The sequence below is a fragment of the Protopterus annectens genome, chromosome 8.part1, assembly GCF_019279795.1.
Source record: "Protopterus annectens isolate FY-2018-M chromosome 8.part1, PAN1.0, whole genome shotgun sequence".
NCBI classification, from domain to species: Eukaryota; Metazoa; Chordata; order Ceratodontiformes; family Protopteridae; genus Protopterus; species Protopterus annectens.
This window is the reverse complement of record NC_056742.1, coordinates 441,699,981-441,720,621: the sequence shown is the minus strand read 5'-3', so window position 1 is coordinate 441,720,621 and position 20,641 is coordinate 441,699,981. Positions and strand designations below refer to the sequence as shown.

Below are 20,641 nucleotides of genomic sequence, written 5' to 3'. Positions count from 1 at the left end.
AGATGTTTTTACTCAGAGTCAGTGTGACTACAATTGCATAAATGAGACAACCCTGATGTTCAGAATTCTGTGTGCAGTGCACAAAATGCAGAATGCAGTCTCAAAGTTTAATCTTTAAGAGCAAAATATCAGACTGTGAAGTGAAGTGAGCTTAGCGTTAGTATACTAAGTTGGGCTTGCAGGCAACACAGCTCCTCAACATATACACACACACACACACACACACACACACACACACACACACACACACACACACACACACACACACACACACACACGCACGCACACACACACACACACACACACACACACACACACACACACACACACACATATTTTTATGTTTTCATTTAGGATTTTGGGTTTCATTTAATTAATCATGAACTGTGGACTTGAAGATTTTCTGTTTTTTGATCAACAGTTTCTTTAATATCGCAAATATATCTACAGCCAGATAAAAAAAAAGAATTGCACAAGAGCTAACAAAATCTGTTTAACGGGCTTATTTTCATATGTGCTCATCTGCTGCATGCTGTATGTTTGTTTTAACTGATACTCCTTATGAATTTGTAAAAGTTACAGTGATTAGTATTTTAGTTCAACAGGACGTGCTTATCAAATTTAATTATGATTTCATTTTCTTTTCCTTTTCAGAAAAAGAAAAAAGGCATTGTAATGGTGACCTTACCTACAGCGATGATTTCTTGCAGTGGCCCTGCTAATATCTCTTCCGTTGCAGGTTTGCATATTTGAATACCCGTGTCTCACAAACACAGTGTTTACATACCATGATATCTATGTTACTGTACAGTAGAAATGTTACTTGTGCTTAGATTCATAACATTAGCACTTTTGAGAACATAAATCTATAACACACTTTAATTCAGCATATGATACTTCCAGCTTACAGCTATTACAGCATACTTGCTTGTCAGATCCCTGAAAAAGAAATCAGGTAACTGTCTGTTCAGACAAAACTAAGACTGAGATTCAGAAACATTACAGGCAGTGGTAAGCCCTTTTTACCTCTGGCAGTACCGATTCTGATTCAGAGACAGCCCTATTGCCATGCCTTATCCCAAAGACATGCAGCACCATGTGCCTGTTTCTTTGGCCTTCTGCAAATGGTGATGAGGCATTCTGGGAGAGTGGCATTTGTTAATTAACCATGTGTTCTTCCCCTGGGAAAAGCCTGTGATAAGTGCTTTACACAACTGCATAATTCATAGAATTATTCATCTGTGTAAATCCTGACCACCAAATGCAATAACTCGAACAAGAACTTGTATTCACATGTTACTTTCATTGGGTGAGATTGTGTTAGATGAGAGTTTAGCAGAAAAGTACTCTTGGGCTGTGTGTGTCTGTGTCTATGTTTGTGTGTGTGTGTGTGTGTGTGTGTGTGTGTGTGTGTGTGTGTGTGTGTGTGTGTGTGTGTGTGTGTGCATGCGCATGTGTGTGTGTGTGTGTGTGTGTGTGTGTGTGTGTGTGTGTGTGAGTGACTGAGGGTGGGGGGCTGCTATACCTCTTACCTCCCCTTTGGTAGGGGACCTCTGGACAACAAGGAAGCCCATTTTAAATATATCAAATTCAGTGAAAAAGCTAATAGAGGAACAGATTGTGCAGAAAAAAGCTGCAAATGACAGTGAAGATGTATTAATCTCTAATGTCTGGCATTATCGATTGGCTGTAAGGGTCCATGACTTTCAAGGGCTATGCTTGACTTCTGGGCAAAACTGAAGAGGGGGATCACTAGACTAAACCTGGGAGTCTTGCAATATATTAGTCTAATCCACTTTAAACATTAAAAGTGCAAAAGGTCTCGCATCTAGATCAAGCTAAGGGTCTTAATCCAGTCATTCCCCCTTGCAAGAATGAGAAAAAGGACATTATTTTTTCTTTTGCCATGCTCTTTTAACCAGGTATTCTTTCTGCATTGCGGTGCCTGCATTTCTTGAAACTGAACAAGGAGAAAGAGAGAAGAAGGAAGGAAAAAATGAAAGAAAACAGGAGCACCTGTTTACAACAGTACCCCCCTTACACTTAAAACAACTGTGAAAACTTTACTTTATAGCATGCAAAGAAAATCATGCACTATAAAATTAGTACTATTAAGAAAAAAATGTTTTACTTACAGTTAACTCTCTCCCTCATCTTACCCTTCCCTAAGTATTTTTCTGAACATTAATGATATGAAATAGGGCATATACTTTAGAGTCTCACACAAGTCCAAAAAAGTCCAATATTTCAAGATTTTCTGGTTCTGTCATATTTCACAAATATAATTATTGCTTTGTAATCCCACATTTGCCAATTTCCAAATTACTGGTTTTATTCCTATTCATCTCTACAGTATCTCTCAAATCCTGTCTCTGCTTCATTTCAGATGTACCCTCAATTCTTCTAGTCATCTCTCATGCCCCCTTCCTTCTCTCCAGCATTTTCCATTGAAACAGCGGAAAAGGTTTCACCGGCACAGTTTCTCTGTCTCTCTGGTCTTTATTACCAGAAGAACAAGAAACAGAATCACTTCTGTTTCACAGCTTATTTTTTGGTGGGCATACTTTTGTATTTCCTCCTTAGCATGTACTTCATCAAAAAAAGATTTTTGTCCCTCCAGTGAAGAATATTTTGAAGATAGTTGGGCACAGCAGTTTATTTCTTGACTTTCCCTGAGAAGTAGAATAAATGTACTCCTCTTCTGCCTGGTGTACAGTGAGTAATCTCTCTCCATAAACACTCTAATGTCTTTCATGTTTAGTACTTTGTCCTTCTGCCACAGTTTTGTTAGTCAACTCTTTCTGCTGCTAAGACTGCATCTTTACTTTTAAAAGTCTAGTTTGCTTTCTCACAGCTAGGTTTGGAGCAGACACACAGTGTACCCTTTCAGTTAACAACTCCTGTTGTCGAATACCAGTCCAGTTGTTTATTTGTGCTTTCATAAAATTAATACAGTCTGTTCTTTCCAGCTTCTCTGATACTGTTGAAAATCTTAGGATTTCCCTATGTGCTCTGTCCTATAATTGTATTATTTTTTTTAAACATTTCTTCTTGAGCAGTCTCCTTTTCTTTATTTTGACCACTGTTTTTTGCAGTTTTATCACCTCATCTGAATATCTGTTTAAAGCTTCTTCCACTTTTTCTAACCTTTTGTTGTTTCAGTTGATATACTCCATCAATGGTTCATTTATTTTAACCAGGTCTGTGTGCAGTTGCCATATACTTTCCTCTAGGTTACAGGGAGTCATGTCTGTTTGCACTGTTTTTTTCTGAACAGCTGCAATACATTGCCCAGCTGGTGTTTTTTCCTCACCTTTTGTAGCTGATTTTCCTTCAGGTCCTCTGTATTTCTTTTTTTTTTTCTGGCATCTAGGCAGTGCACATACTAGCCAGTTACTGCAATTTACCCAGAGATGCAAAAGTCCACTGGCCTTCTCTGTTGATTTTCTGTTTTCACACTGGGAGAACTAGAATTAAGCTCTTACTCAAAATGAGCTTTCCTGCATATATGTCTAGAAAGATTTTTTTAACTTTCAGCACTCTCTCCTTTCTGGATATAATTTTAGAGCTAAGTTTGTAGAAGGCTAGCTAATCGAGTGTTTTTGAGCTGTGAGTAGCAGAGTCACCAGCATGTTCAGCCAATTGTCTTCCTTTAATATTGTGATATCTTGAGTGGATCAGGGCTAGCTAGTTGCTGGTATAAAAATACTGTGTCTAGCTGACTTGGTTACCATTGACCATTGACCTGAGCCCATGTAAAAAAGAAAACAAAGGTGGGAAAATGGGAGTTACTGTCAGTGTTAATTTTGTGTGCCGTAATCTGAAATAAGCTAAAATGAAACCAAAAGCAGAGTACTTTCAGTCTCTTTCCGTAGGTATCTGCCACTGAAGGGCACAGGTACTACTGCTGTACTCCTCTACTGGAAGCCACTGTGTGTTTTACTTTTGAAGGATGATGAACAGAAGCCCAGCATAAGGATGGGCTCCTACAGCTCTGTGGCAGATGGCCTGCTGGGACTGGAGGGTTAGTGTTAGCTGTCACTCGTATGTTCTTCTGTCAAGAGTCATATAGAGTAGTAGAAAATTGCCTTGCCAGTCCCTGTGCTCTGTTATTCACTGTGCCTCACTGTCAGGAGTCAAACTGATTACAGAGAAAGAGTAAAAATATGTTTTATGCTGTTTTAGGAATGTGCTCTATTTTTACCACACCGCTTTTCCTGTTATACACCAAGTGTGACGGTAAAGTTGCACACAGTTGCTAATAGGGAAGTTTGGATCTTATGGCATAATTTATTTTCTGCTTTGGCCAGACCTTTGCAGCTGTAGTGTAGTTTCTATAGTATAGGGTACCTTCTTAATAGCAGAAAGAGAAAGCTGCATAAATCAAGCAATCCTACAGCTGCAAAATGGGGATACCCCCCACTTGCCAAATTGAACTATTAAAGATAATCTTCACTATACAGTGAAATGTCATTTTGGAAATGTTATGTCACAACTATATTCACAGCTTACATTTTATATTATAGAAAGGATGAAAGATTTAACACCTTCTATATGTCAAATATTACAATGCATAATAATTATTAATAATTATTGTAATCCACAAAACTGCAGTAGTATTCATGAATCCAGAATATAAACCCATTTTATACATGATAGGATAGAGTACTATTAGCTGCTGAATTCATTTTTTGTCCAACGTAAACAGAAAAAAGAGAGATGGCCCAGGGAGGTAGTCAGGACTTTTAGAATTGTATACCTGCTTCCTTCATGCATTCCTATACCCTCGTAGCTTATACAGTGTGTGTTTGACTATACACATGACATGTGTTTGATGGTTAATTCTTCAATACTTTCATTATATTTACCATTGAAAATTCAAGAGTAATTATTTATTTTTCTTTTTAGTTTCTTGATCATTTTACTGATTTTTAGGGTTACCACTGACCTTTTTTTTTTCTGGACTATCCAGAAATCAAACCAATTGTCCAGTAGTCTGGAAAGCAATGTACAAGCCCTGGTATTCCATTTCAAAAATCAAACAGACTATCAGAGTTTGTTAAATCAGCAGATTCACTATGCTTTTCTGTAAACAAGGCATCATAAACCAGAAAAGAGAACATTGCTGTTACTTTGATGTGCTTATGATGTCATAAAATGGTCATAAAGTGTGTGGATTGAATGGAGGAGATGGGCAGATTAAGGGAAGGTGAAAGTAGTGTGACCTTGGTCTGGTTTTGACCAGAGCAATGGCAACCCTACAAATTTTAGACTGCATTGGTAGTAGGTGACAGTGCTTTGACCAAGTTAGGGATAGTGAAATGCACAAACACTGCATGTTCTGCCACTTATTGTGTATGTGTACAGCACACGTGTTTAACTGTTTCTGATTTGTGTGATTATGGTTTACAACGATTTCCATTTGTTTATTTGTTTGTGCCCCTACTCCTTGCTGATGACAGGCCACAGGCACCAAACTATGCCTAATACATGACTACTCCTCTGTCCTATCTCGATAGCCTCCACACTACTCAATGGGGGTAGGGTTCCCCATAATTAACAGAGAAACCGCATTGCATGTTGGTAGAGGAGAAGCAACATGCAGAAATCTGGCACTTTTGTCGGCCATCATATTGTCAGCCTGTAATTTAGCTCTATCATGTCTGTAGCTGGATAAACAGGTGAACAGGGTGCAGTGCATACAATGCAAGCTCATGCATAGTTAGTGCACACTGCTACATTTTCACTGCCTGTACACAGACTGTTAAACTATGTGTCCTTTACATTTATATGCTTGGCACTTCCTTCTGGTTCCTGACTTCTACCATTACAGGCATCTTCATTGAAATTCCACACACCCTCCCCAGGAGTCGCAGACTTAGCCATCAGCATCTTCATTTTTATTTATTTATTTATTTGATGTTCGGTTACTGGGATAGTCTGACTTGGTAAGGTACCCATTTTCAGTGAAGGTCCAGGGAGAAAAGCTCCAGTAGATAGAAATGAAAAATATTTTTACATGAGAAGCTCAACATAAACAAGAAAAAACATTTTTACATGGGAAGCTCAACAACATAGCAAGTAAAATATGTTTACATAGAAGGCCCAGCTATATAGCTGTTAAAGGCAGTAATATATATTGCATGAATAGAGCATGTTTACAATGAAACAGCCAGCTATACTCATATATAATATGGAGATCCTCACCTGTTGTCAGTCCTAGCAGAAGAAAATAGTTAGAGGCTCGATACGGGTCAGAAAGACTGGCAGTGGGCGAGGGAAAAGGAAGATTAGCCTGCATCTCTGAACACTAACGTTCAGTTTGCGTTGTAAGTTTTACTTGAAAGATGTTCTGAGTCGCAGAGGCTGTTCAGATTTCTTTATTTTCTTTTCAGGGATGCTCTTCCATATAGCTGCTGCTACTTTGGAAAATGCTGTTGCACAGGTGTACCTTTGGGGGCACAACCCATAGGGTTACCATGTGTCCCTCTTCCAGATAGCTGCTGCTACTTTGGAAAATGCTGTTGCACAGGTGTACCTTTGGGGGCACAGCCCATAGAGTTACCATGTGTCCCTCTTCCAGATAGCTGCTGCTACTTTGGAAAATGCTGTTGCAAAGGTGTACCTTTGGGGGCACAGCCCATAGGGTTACCATGTGTCCCTCTTCCAGATAGCTGCTGCTACTTTGGAAAATGCTGTTGCACAGGTGTATCTTTGGGGGTACAGCCCATAGGGTTACCATGTGTCCCTCTTCCAGATAGCTGCTGCTACTTTGGAAAATGCTGTTGCACAGGTGTACCTTTGGGGGCACAGCCCATAGGGTTACCATGTGTCCCTCTTCCAGATAGCTGCTGCAACTTTGGAAAATGCTGTTGCACAGGTGTACCTTTGGGGGCACAGCCCATAGGGTTACCATGTGTCCCTCTTCCAGATAGCTGCTGCTACTTTGGAAAATGCTGTTGCACAGGTGTACCTTTGGGGGTACAGCCCATAGGGTTACCATGTGTCCCTCTTCCAGATAGCTGCTGCTACTTTGGAAAATGCTGTTGCACAGGTGTACCTTTGGGAGCACAGCCCATAGGGTTACCATGTGTCCCTCTTCCAGATAGCTGCTGCTACTTTGGAAAATGCTGTTGCACAGGTGTACCTTTGGGGGCACAGCCCATAGGGTTACCATGTGTCCCTCTTCCAGATAGCTGCTGCTACTTTGGAAAATGCTGTTGCACAGGTGTACCTTTGGGGGCACAGCCCATAGGGTTACCATGTGTCCCTCTTCCAGATAGCTGCTGCTACTTTGGAAAATGCTGTTGCACAGGTGTACCTTTGGGGGTACAGCCCATAGGGTTACCATGTGTCCCTCTTCCAGATAGCTGCTGCTACTTTGGAAAATGCTGTTGCACAGGTGTACCTTTGGGGGCACAGCACATAGGGTTACCACGTGTCCCTCTTCCAGATAGCTGCTGCTACTTTGGAAAATGCTGTTGCACAGGTGTACCTTTGGGGGCACAGCACATAGGGTTACCATGTGTCCCTCTTCCAGATAGCTGCTGCTACTTTGGAAAATGCTGTTGCACAGGTGTACCTTTGGGGGTACAGCCCATAGGGTTACCATGTGTCCCTCTTCCAGATAGCTGCTGCTACTTTGGAAAATGCTGTTGCACAGGTGTACCTTTGGGGGTACAGCCCATAGGATTACCATGTGTCCCTCTTCCAGATAGCTGCTGCTACTTTGGAAAATGCTGTTGCACAGGTGTACCTTTGGGGGTACAGCCCATAGGGTTACCATGTGTCCCTCTTCCAGATAGCTGCTGCTACTTTGGAAAATGCTGTTGCACAGGTGTACCTTTGGGGGTACAGCCCATAGGGTTACCATGTGTCCCTCTTCCAGATAGCTGCTGCTACTTTGGAAAATGCTGTTGCACAGGTGTATCTTTGGGGGTACAGCCCATATAGTTACCATGTGTCCCTCTTCCAGATAGCTGCTGCTACTTTGGAAAATGCTGTTGCACAGGTGTACCTTTGGGGGCACAGCACATAGGGTTACCATGTGTCCCTCTTCCAGATAGCTGCTGCTACTTTGGAAAATGCTGTTGCACAGGCGTACCTTTGGGGGTACAGCCCATAGGGTTACCATGTGTCCCTCTTCCAGATAGCTGCTGCTACTTTGGAAAATGCTGTTGCACAGGTGTACCTTTGGGGGCACAGCACATAGGGTTACCACGTGTCCCTCTTCTAGATAGCTGCTGCTACTTTGGAAAATGCTGTTGCACAGGTGTACCTTTGGGGGCACAACCCATAGGGTTACCATGTGTCCCTCTTCCAGGTAGCTGCTGCTACTTTGGAAAATGCTGTTGCACAGGTGTACCTTTGGGGGCACAGCACATAGGGTTACCATGTGTCCCTCTTCCAGATAGCTGCTGCTACTTTGGAAAATGCTGTTGCACAGGTGTACCTTTGGGGGCACAGCACATAGGGTTACCATGTGTCCCTCTTCCAGATAGCTGCTGCTACTTTGGAAAATGCTGTTGCACAGGTGTACCTTTGGGGGCAGAGCCCATAGGGTTACCATGTGTCCCTCTTCCAGATAGCTGCTGCTACTTTGGAAAATGCTGTTGCACAGGTGTACCTTTGGGGGCACAGCCCATAGGGTTACCACGTGTCCCTCTTCCAGATAGCTGCTGCTACTTTGGAAAATCCTGTTGCACAGGTATACGTTTGGGGGCACAGCCCATAGGGTTACCATGTGTCCCTCTTCCAGATAGCTGCTGCTACTTTTGAAAATGCTGTTGCACAGGTGTACCTTTGGGGGCACAGCCCATAGGTTTACCATGTGTCCCTCTTCCAGATAGCTGCTGCTACTTTGGAAAATGCTGTTGCACTGGTGTACCTTTGGGGGCACAGCCCATAGGGTTACCATGTGTCCCTCTTTATGAGAGACAGTCCCTCTTTGGGCAGTTGTGTCCTGCTAAAAAAACTGAAAAATATGTCCTGAGATTTTAGAACAAAAAATATTTCCCAAGTTTTCTTTAAGTGTTGCATAAAATGGTTATTTTGTATCTGAAACACCTAAATGTTATTTGAAATAGAATAAGCAACTCAAATGCTAGTAGAACAAGCTTTTGTTTTTGCAAAAAATTTGAAGTTCTGTCCTTTTCACTGGCCATGGATATGTTTTGTCCTGCAAAATCTCATATTACTACAAAATATGTCTCACTTTGGAGATTTGAAAAGGTAGTAACCCTGGGCACAGGTTTTCTGCATTACCTAAAATGACCTTGAAGAACTGAAAAAAGCAGAAGGTTTGAATGCTTATACTCTTGGATGTCACCAAGCTGCATCTGTCCAGAGCTATTTCTGGCAGAAATCCAAGAAAGGGTACTTAATGAAATATGAGAACACAGTGGGAAATAAGCAGGACATGTAACTACATTTGGACGTATGCTTATAGCTGCCAGTGGTTTCCACTGTAGCACAAAAACAATGCCCAGTGTCCATTTGTTGCTCACACAAGCATTATTCCCAATGAACATCACTGCTAAAATGATAAGATATTGGAGTAAACATTATCAGTAAAAGGTAGAAAAGGAAGGGAAGGTTACAAATGTTTCTACTGAAGAAAATCTGGACAGGTGATGAACAGCTGCAGGTCCAAATGCTGCAGGTAGGATTTTCCTTCATGAAGATGATAAGAATAGCTGAGGTATATGTGCTAGTGGTTAGAATTTGGGACAAAAATTATCCTTATACAGTTCAGATTTCTGATATTATGTCTTTTTGGTGAGGATGTTAGCATATATAGTCGTGGTTCTTAAAAGGTGACTGCAGAAAACCTGATTACCTTCTCACAACTTGGAACTGTATGTAGACCCAGCAATTTATTGGGTGCATGTGAACTGATTGATTTCATGCAGCATGTATGGTAGCTTGAACTGTTTTTCCATTGGGCATAGGCTAACCTTTTTCAAATTATTGTATTAACTCCTTCATTGTCAGCTAGAGCCCCATTTCAGACTGCAGAGCTGTCGTCTCCTTAACCATCTTACCTACCATTTTGTTTTTGTTAAATAATGTTAGTGGAGAGGGGATAGGGGGAACAAGCATCCCCTTAGAAAAGGAAGTAATAAAAATATCATAAAGATTAATGTGTACCCCTAGAATGCATTGTGTGATTAGTGCTGTCTGGGCACTATTGATCCACCATTCCCTGGCACCTGCCAAAATGACCTTGTAGTTCTCAAATTATGCTGTTGCCACATCATTTTGACAGGTATGGAGAAACACTCGGAGGGTCTGTTCTCCATTATCACTTGATAACTAGCTACTACACCATCAATGTACCCTCAGTAAATATTCCACTCTGATGAGGATATTCTACCCATTGTGGGGGTCCTTGGTTAGAGCCCTGCACAGATGTACTTTTTCCTTCTATTTCAAGTTTTCTTCTGGACAGAAGTTCATAGATTAGTACTAAGCTAACTGTCCTTGTGGGTCATTTTTAAGCCTAGCCAGTTATTCCCTGTGAGAATTAAACCCTACACCTTGTGTTTGTAAGATGAGCACTTTAACCATTGCACCAACCTGGATACAAAATAATTATTTGAATGGATGTACACTGAAGTTGTCTGCTGTCAGATTAGAACCCTTAATATCTAGTTACAGAAGATGGAAAGCAGTACTTAGCATTACTGCCATAACATAAGTTGTATAAATTAGTACCAAGCTAACTGTGGTTGTGAGTCATTCCATGCCCAGCCATTTACCCCATATGAGAATCAAACCCTGCACCTAGTGCCTATAACGTGAGTACCTTAACCACTATGTCATCATCCCACTCTTAAGCTCTGTTGTCTATAAACACAGGGTTTCTACTAATCAGTTTGCTTGCAAAGATGTTTACAGTGGACAGCAACAATGTACCACATTATGCCTTTGCAAAGAAGCACATTTGCTTAGTTGCTTATGTACTGCAGAGTGGGTATTACAGTCCTCTGTTCAGTATGTATATATGTAAGGTATAGTGGAAGCAGCAGGAAGCAATGTGTTTCTGTGTAACCAGATACTGTGCTTTAGCTGTTGGCTTACTGAAAATTAGGCCATGCACATCCAAAGGTACTTTGCACAAATGTTTACAGAAAGCAATAAGAAAACAGCATTTAAGTCAGATCATAATATCTGAAAGCAAGGTGCTGGGTGAACCTATACATTTGTCTTGAACAGCTACACAAACATCTGTGACTGCCACACTGTCATCATGTACAGTGACACTATGTTCTACATGTGCAAACACACACACACACACACACACACACACACACACACACACACACACACACACACACACATACAGATGTGCACAAACACACACACACACACACACACACACACACACACACATTTACACAGATGCATACACACACACACACACACACACACACACACACACACACACATACGCACACGCACGCACACACACACACACACACACACACACACACACACACACACACACACACACACACACACACACACACACACACACACACACACCTTTTCTTATTTTCCTAGTACTTCCTTTCATGCATTCTTCACTTTAATGTTCATCTGTCCCCACTTATTTGCACCTTATTTTTGTTAGCAACTAACTGTTCACATTCATCCTGAAGCTATTAGTCCTCACCTTGTTTTTCCTCACACCACACCATTCTAGGCTGTTATGACCATCATTTCTTGTTACTCACCTTTGTCTGGAATAAGATTGCCAGGCACCCAGTATTAACTGCTGCACAGGTTAAAACAGCACTGTTCAAAGCCAAGAATACAGCTTCTATGGGACCTGACAATATCCCTGGCTGTGTTCTACATGAAATACAGAGTGAACTGGCACCTCACCTGTATGCCCTGTTCAATCACAGCCTCACCTCAGGCTTTGTCCCTACCGAATGGTGCACTGCTTCAGTCAACCCTCTCCACAAAGTAGCAGCGACTACAGACCCTGGGAACTATCGCCCCATTAGCCTGATGATTCTGATATGCAAAACTATGGAATGCATCATCATGGACCTAATAAACAAGGTTATAGTGAATCTCCAAACTCTGAATCCAGCACAGTTTGGTCAACTTCTTTGAGCCAGTCATCAGAGCGGTTGATGAAGGTAAGGTGGTTCATACAGCCTACCTTGATCTGGCCAAGACCTTTGATACCATTCCACACTCAGGAATCATAGAAAAACTTACTAAGGTAGGCATCAACCCCTATATCACTAGGTGGGTTGCAAACTGACTCACAGATAGAACCCACAGTGTGAAAGTAGCTGACTCCAAGTCAGACTGCTGACCAGTCACGAGTGGACTCCTACAGGGTTCGGTCCTGGGTCCTCTTCTGTTTGGTATCTACTTCTCTGAAGTCCAGGCCAACATGAAGGGACTCTGGCTGACAAAGTTCGCAGATGATTGCAAGTTGGGAGTTATTATTAACTCCCCAAGTGATGTTGACATTCCACAGAAAGGCCTCAATGAGACCAACGACTGGTGTCAGAACCATGGCCTTAAGCTCAATGACAAAAAATGTGTCTTCATCCCCTTTGGGAAAAAAACGGTTCCCTTGAATTACCACATTGATGGTAGTCCACTGAACACAGAAGGCATTTTAGTAGATCTGGAAACACAGGTTGACAGCAACCACTCTTTTGACCACCACATTGCCACTGTGGTCAGAAAGTCCTTCTATGTGGCACATCTCATTACTAAGGGTTTTGCATCCAGAAAGAAAGAGGTCATTGTCTCCCTCTACTCTTCCCTCCTTAGGTCAATCATCAAGTATAGTGCCCCATTTGGCATGTACCTCACTAGACACCTGCAACAACTGGAGAGGCCGCAAAAGTACCTCATAAAGAGGATCCTAGGCCTTAAACACTTGTCCTATATGGACAGACTCAAAAAACTCCATCTATTCTCTGTTTCATATTAACTACTTAGAGGAAATCTCTGCGTGACTTACAAATCCATGTCTGACCCAGCTCTGTTAGAAATGCTACAGCTAATGAAATCCCAATCCCTCCACACCACATGTTCAGAGACCTCAACCTCATTACCACAATCAACAGAACATGCTGGAGGGACAGGTCCATAACCCAGAGACTGCCCATGCTATGGAATAGACTTCCCATACATGTTAAGCAGAGCACCTCACTGGCCCTCTTCAAGAGAAATCTTGATGAGTGCATGGGAAGTAGAAAATTCACCCCGGGATCACTCCAGTGGCTCTACTTGACAGAGGCACTAGGAACTAAGGTTGGGTGGCACAATGCCAAGGTAATCCTATGGGCTAGGGTTGTAAAGGCTCCAGGGCCATTAGCCTAGTATACACCTATGAACCTATGAACCTATGAACATGTTTTTCAAAAGGTACACTGGAAAAGTAAAATAAAATGAGAGAATTTATAGAAGCTAAAATGTTTCACACTGCTATACATGGTTATTCACTTAGGGTAATGAAAAGGTATTGTGGTGTAATGTAAATGTTTTAGCTTTAATAAATCCTGTTTTGTTTTACTTACATCACTGTGGTCCCCTTTGTTTGTTTCACAGGTGTATTTCATGGTGATGCACACTACCAACATGACCTTCTAGATCCTTCCCTGTATGAGTGGTGACAGTAGTCATGAACAACTATCCCCTTTTGTACATCTGGAGAAGATGCTTCCCTTCTGTGATCCTCCCCTTCTGAGGCTGATTATTGCTGCATCACTTGGACACTATAGCTCATAAAGCCTTGTCAGGTATCACTGACTTTTGCATATCTCATTCCTTCTGTTCATTGGTGATTCCTTTTACTCAATCTGCAAATATATACTTTTAATTTGATGTTCATCGTGTTACCCTGCTGCAGTCATCACACTTGGGTTATCCTGCAGTCAGGCGGTCCCGCAGTCGGCCGGAATTCCAAAGTCTTGGTCCAGCGTTGGTTGCTGTTGCTTCTTCCCTGACGTCAATGCGGCAGGGGTATAAATAATGCATCCGACGCCATTTTCTTCAGTCTTTCTTGCCGCGCGGTGCCCGAAGCAGAAGCAGTTCGCAAGTGCCGGTTGGCCAACTCCTGAGATTTTTGAAGTCGAATTTCAGATCCGAAGTCTTCAATAAAGCTAAGTACCCCGTTGGGGAAACTTTTCTTGCCTCAGACCGATGTCAGAAAAAGTTAACAGTTGTATTTCTTATGGGAAGCAAATACCTCATAAGGATTTTCATTCTTACTGCATACCTTGCCTAGGCCCAGACCACGACGTCACTGGTTGTCGTTTTTGTGCTAGGTTTAATAAGCATACTATAAAAAGACGCTTTGATTTCGCACTTCACTACTTCGGTAGAAAATTTAACTATACGATGCTGTCGGAGCAACCGACTACCGGCGTGCACAAAAACCGCAGGGATAAGGACAGGCAGCCTAGACCCAAGCCAGACTCCGAGGCCTCAGCTGGACAGGTCTCAGGTTCACCGGTCTTCAGTGAGGCTCCGATGCAGCCCCTGACTACCGCAGATTTGGAACCCAAGACCACTTCGGAGCCTTTGGCGGAGAGTGCTAGGCCGACGCAGCCATTTTGTTCAGCACCTACCGATGACACTGCAGAAAGAGATGTTGGTGCTGCAGAAACACCTTCGGTTTCTGAAGGCATCTTCAGACCGACTACGCTCACCATAAAAACGTATCCTAAGCTTAAGACTCCTATTAAACCAAAAAAGACTGCACTCCAGTCCCCAGTTCAAGGCTCCATGCCTAAGAAACAGATGCTTAAAATGGCTGAAGATTTGATCTCTTTAATCAGGGGTTCCCAACCCCCACCCGACAAAAGGCCTAGACAAGAGGAAGATTATGCCTCCTCTGAACAAGTGTCTATTTCCTCAGGCTCCTCTGAGGACCAAGATTACTCCTTTTCCCCTTATGAAGATTCTGATGCTGAGGATTCTATTCCCTCAGCTTCTCCTCCTGAAGATTACTCTTCTGGGGAAACTTTACACACTATGATGGAACATTTTCACTGGGAAGGTCAGGACTACTCTGACTCAAAGAAAAGGCTCAGAGAGTTTCTTTTACTCCCCCATCACAGACAACTTGCCATCCCCCCAGTTTTAGACATTGCGGATGATGTTTACTTATTTATGTATGTATTTATTTATTTATTTATTTGCATTTGTTAACCGGGTTGGTCCAGCTGGGTAAGAATTACCCTTTTTCAGTGGAGACCCAAGGGGAAAAGCCCCAAACAGACATACAAATACATACGAATAGAGACAAATTAACAATATTACTGAGGAAAACAATATTATGGGTACAATGGATAAGAAAAACAAACAATGAAAGTTTGAGAATATGAGTAAGGTAGGCCAGAGGCACGCATGCAAAAGATTTATGAAAAGGTGTTCTGAGCAAGATCTCTGAATTAAGTTAAAGTAGGCAAAGAAATGATGATTTAGGTGTGGAGTTAGTGGTGTGGGAGTTTTAGGTGGGGGCATGTGAAGGACATTCCCATTTGGAGGAGAGATGGGAGAGAAGCATGGATTTGAAATTGTTGTGGTTAGGTATATTACGTAGTGGTGTGGGGAGATTGTTCCATAGTTTGGCTATAGTGTGGGATAGTAGTAGTTTACCAGTTGGGTGGATGGGTTTGTGTACATGCAGGAGGTTTTGGCCTGTGGATCTCAGGGTACAGGTAGGTGTGTAGGGTGTTAGAGATTTAGAAAGAGAGGGGCATTCTGCTGGTTTAAAGATGAGTTTGTGGGCTGTTATAAGTTGTAGGTACTTTAGGTGGTTGTGGAGTTCTAGCCAGTTTAGGGTGTGTAGGGAGTGACAGTGATGGGAAGAGTTCTTAGAATTGGTTGCAAATTTGCAGATTTTGTTGTAACAGGCCTCAAGTTTAGCACGGAGTCCGAGTTGTAGGTTGGAGAATAGGGGAGCACCGTACAAGAGAGAGGGGAGAAGGAAGGTAGATGCAAGGGTATGACGGGAAGATGGAGTAAGGTAGTAGTTATGTCTGTAGAGGAGGCCAATTTTCTGGTGGGTTTTTTTGATTGCTGAGAGGATGTGGGAATCGAATTTTAGGTTTTCATCGATGGTAATGCCAAGTAGTTTGGTACTAGGAATGATTTCAAGAGGGGTGTTATTGTGGCTTTTGATGGAAAATTGGACTTTGTGGAACTGGGAAGTTTTAGAGGAAGGAAATATCATTAGCTTTGTTTTGTTGGCATTTAGGACCAAGTGATGTGATTGCATCCATGATTCAATTTTGGAGAAGGCTGTTTGGGTATTAATTAGAAGTTTGGAGGAGCAGGAGGCTGAGCAGATGATAGTGGAGTCATCTGCATATTGGATGACTGAGGCTTCAGGGATGGAGAGGTGAAAGTTGTTAATGAATAAGTTGAAGAGCAGAGGGCCAAGTACTGATCCTTGGGGAACTCCTGTGGTTGTAGGTAAGAAAGGGGAGGTTGACTCTTTCCATTGTACAGCCTGCTGGTGCATGGAAGGGTAGCTGGAGAACCAGTCTAGGGTTGAGGGAGATAGATGCAAGTGTGAGAGCTGGGACAGAAGGAGGAGGGAATGGGAAATAGTGTTGAATGCCTTTGAGAGGTCAAGAAAAAGAGAAGATACATATTTGCCGCTCTCACGTGCTAAGTTGACTGTTTCGAGGAAGGAAATGAGGGCTGTCATGGTGCTGTGGCCTGGGTGGAAGTCGTGCTGGGTGGTTGAGAGGAGTTTGTGCTCGATTAGGTAGGGCATGAGCTGGGAGTGGATGGCTTTCTCTAGAATTTTAGAGAGAGGAGAGAGTATAGCTATGGGTCTGAAGTTGGTAGTGTCTGTGTTCTTACCACCTTTGTGGAGAGGAATTATGTATGCATAACGCCAGATGGTTGGTACATAGGATTCCTGAATGGATCTATTAATGAGGATGGATATGGGATAGGCTATAGATTCGGCTGATATTTGAAGAAAATTTGCTGGAAGGTTGTCAGGGGCATTACGGCATGGTTTTAGCTTTTGCAGTAGTCTTTTTATAGTATAGGTGGAGACATGTTTAAGTGAGAATAGCGGTGGAGGAGGGGGTGAGAGAGAGGGTTTGGGGTGCAGGGTGAGGGGTTCGTATTGATGGATGGATTGGGGAAAGTGGAGGATAATTTAGCTATACAATCAATGAAAAATGTGTTGAAGTTAGTGGCCATTTCAAGACTTGAGAGGTTGGGATTGGGGCAGGGGTTGGAAGTATTACCAGGATTGAATATTGAAGAGATGGATGTCCAGAATTTCTTTGGATTGTTTGAGTGTTTGTATTGCAGACTGATGTAGTAGTTTTTGCGATCTTTTGTTATTGATTTTTTAGCCAGGTTGCGAAGATGTTTATATTCTTGGAGGGTGGTGGGGTTTATACTTAGAATCTAGTTTGAACCCAGATTCTCTACCTCCTGCTCCAGCCAAACCAGACAGATACTATAGAGTGCCTGACTCCCACAAATTCCTTTATAAAAGCCCTGTTGCTGATCCAGAGACTATCTCCCAGGGTCCCAAAGGGGCTAAGGCATCTATGGCAAAAAATCATGTACCCTCTGAAAGGGATTCCAGAGCACTTGACAGGTGGGGGAAAAAAGTTTACACCTCATCCACTCTAGCTATGAGAGCACTAAATTGCCAATTTCACATACTAAAATATCAGCAATTTCTAATGTCTCAGTTAAGACAAAAAATGAGCACACTCCCTCAACAGTCTGAATTGAAAGAAATGCAGGATCTGTTGCATGCAACTGAACAGGTGGGCAAGCATACTTTATAATGTGGGTTTGATTCCTTAAAGGCTTCCTGCAGAGCAGCTGTCACTGGGTCTGTTATACGTAGGCATGCTTGGTTAAAGGAACAAACTCTGCCTAATCATATTAAAGCAAAGCTTCCAGATGCTCCCTTACAGCAGGATGTTCTATTTGGAGTTAAAGCAGAAGAAGTATTAAAGAAAATGGAGGATAAGGCAAAATCTATGCAGACAGTCAAAGATTTTCTACAGGTACAGCCCCCTCGATTCAGCAGAAATTGGCCAACAAAAAATTGGTCCTTTCCAGCTACTGACAGACCACAGAGGGGTAAATACAGACATCCAAGAGGCAAAGGACAACCACAAGCCCAATACAAGCCTCGACAATGGGGCGCTGCAACACAGAAGGGAGGAAAAGACAGGCCCCAAACTGCTAGATGACAAACTCAATGACTTACACCTCATGTGGCCAAGCAACGCTCTCTTGGCAGCTTCCTTGGGAGGAAAACTCGCACTTTTTTCAGACAACTGGCACATTGTCACAAAGGACAAATGGGTCCTAGACATAATTTCACGAGGATATAGATTCCATTTCCACACCTTGCCAATGAAAAGAGGAATGCCAAACCTGCCACAAAATCAATGGGCAGAGGCACAAAAACAAATTACAGCTCTCATGGACATGAGAGCCATTCAACTGGCACCTACACGGGAGCAAGGCCAAGGATTTTACTCAAGACTCTTTCTAGTTCCCAGAAAGGATAATGCCTGGAGACCAATTCTGGACCTTTCAATTCTAAACACCTTCTTACTAGTACCCAAATTCAAGATGCTAACACTACAGCAGCTTCTTCCCATGTTGGGCAAGAAAGCATGGCTAGTAATGTTGGACCTCAAGGAGGCATACCTGCATGTCCCTATCAGACAAAGTTGCAGACGATACCTCCGTTTCATTGCAGGTTCAACCCATTACCAATTCTCTGCACTGCCCTTTGGCTTATCCACTGTGCCCAGGGTCTTCACAAAATGTCTGGCTCCAGTAATTGCATACTGCAGACAAAGAGGAATTCAAATATATCCATACCTGGACGACTGCCTCATCCAAGCAGAAAGCAAGGACATCCTCTTACAGCATCTGGCTTTTGTAAAACATCTTCTAAGTTGCCTGGGGTACATAGTAAACAAAAAGAAATCAAAACTAGTACCCTCACAAAATATGACATTCCTGGGTGCCAGCTTGAATACAATGGCCCAGAAGTCTTTTCTGATGCCAGACAAACAACAACTGACTCAATGTTTCAAAACAATGGCAACAAAGACCCAACTCCCTACAAGAAAAATTCTGCAGGCCTTGGGCTTCATGGCATCTTGCATTCTACTAATACCATTTGCAAAGCTGCATATGAGGAAATTACAGTGATACCTAAAAAGCATGTGGCCTCAACACAGCCACAGCTTGGACACAATGATATCTCTCATTCCCTGCTACAACAGGAATTTATATGGTGGTCACAGGCATGTCACCTCAACAAGGGTCAGCCTTTCACCTCACCCCCAGCCAAGCAAAGTATGACAACACATGCATCGGAGTACGCCTGGGGGGCACACATGGCAGGACAGTGCGTTCAAGGCATATGGACTGCAGATCAAAGGAATCTGCACATCAATCAAAAAGAGATGCTAGCTGTACAGAATGCTCTGACAGCCTTCAAGAACCTTTTACATCCAGGACAACTAACAATAAGGACGGACAACACCACAGTAATGTGGTACATAAACAAACAAGGGGGTACACACTCCTACCCTTTATGCAGGCAAGCAATGACCTTGTGGAACACAGCACTGGCTTTCCAAGTTCAGTTACAAGCTCAATTCCTGCCAGGGAAAAAGAATACATTGGCAGACGACCTCAGTAGAAACATCATGGATCCCCACAAGTGGAAACTGGATACACAAGTATTCACAATGATAACTCAAAAATGGGGCCTTCCAGACATAGACCTGTTTGCCAGCCCCCCAAAACTATCAGCTGACAAAATATTGTACAAGGACACTTCACCATCAAGCTTGGAAAGTGGATGCACTCTCATTCAGTTGGAAAAACCTGACAGTATATGCCTTCCCTCCATTGCCTCTCCTCACAAAGGTGCTTCTGAAAGTCAGAAAGGAGAGACCACGACTGATACTCATAGCCCCAGACTGGCCATGCCAGCACTGGTACCCACTATTAAGGAATATGGCCCAGGGCCCACCTTGGATATTACCACAAATTGCCCATTTGCTCACACAGCAAAACAATCAGATTCTACACAGCCAGCTCAAGACCTTAAATCTGGCTGCATGGCAAATCACCTAACCATCCAGCCAGCTCCTCTTTCCCAAGCAGTTATGGATGTTATTCTGGAAGTTAGGAGGCCCAGCACCAGGAAGGCCTACTCGGACAAATGGAAATGATTTTGCGCCTGGAACCAAGCTAAAGGCCAAAATACACTTCAGCCTCACATGCCTCAGATTCTACAGTATTTAAATGAGATGTTGCACAAAGGTCTTTCTTTTCTTCCATTAAAATCCACGCATCAGCTATTTCAGCTCACTACAACATGAATCCACCCTTATTTTCACATCCACTTCTAAGGCAGTTCCTCAGAGGGGCAAAAAACATTAGGCCCCCAAGGAGAGCACCTACACCAACATGGGACCTCAATTTTGTTCTGGAAAAACTTACGCTACCTCCTTTTGAACCAGCTTTCTCTTCAGATCTACAGTTTATATCATGGAAGACTGCTCTGCTGCTAGCAATAACTTCAGCCAGAAGAGCTTCAGAGCTGCAGGCACTAATGGCAGTGGAACCTTTC

General features: G+C 42.7%; 1 protein-coding gene across 1 annotated transcript in view; it reads left to right on the top strand.

Moving 5' to 3' along the window:
• LOC122810395 (dipeptidase 2-like) overlaps positions 1–20,641 on the top strand; it is a 501,875-nt gene that overhangs the window by 364,765 nt on the left and 116,469 nt on the right. The window contains exon 8 of the mRNA XM_044081997.1: positions 655–739. Within this exon, the coding sequence (XP_043937932.1) occupies positions 655–739 (85 nt within the window). The remainder of the gene's footprint in view (positions 1–654; positions 740–20,641) is intronic.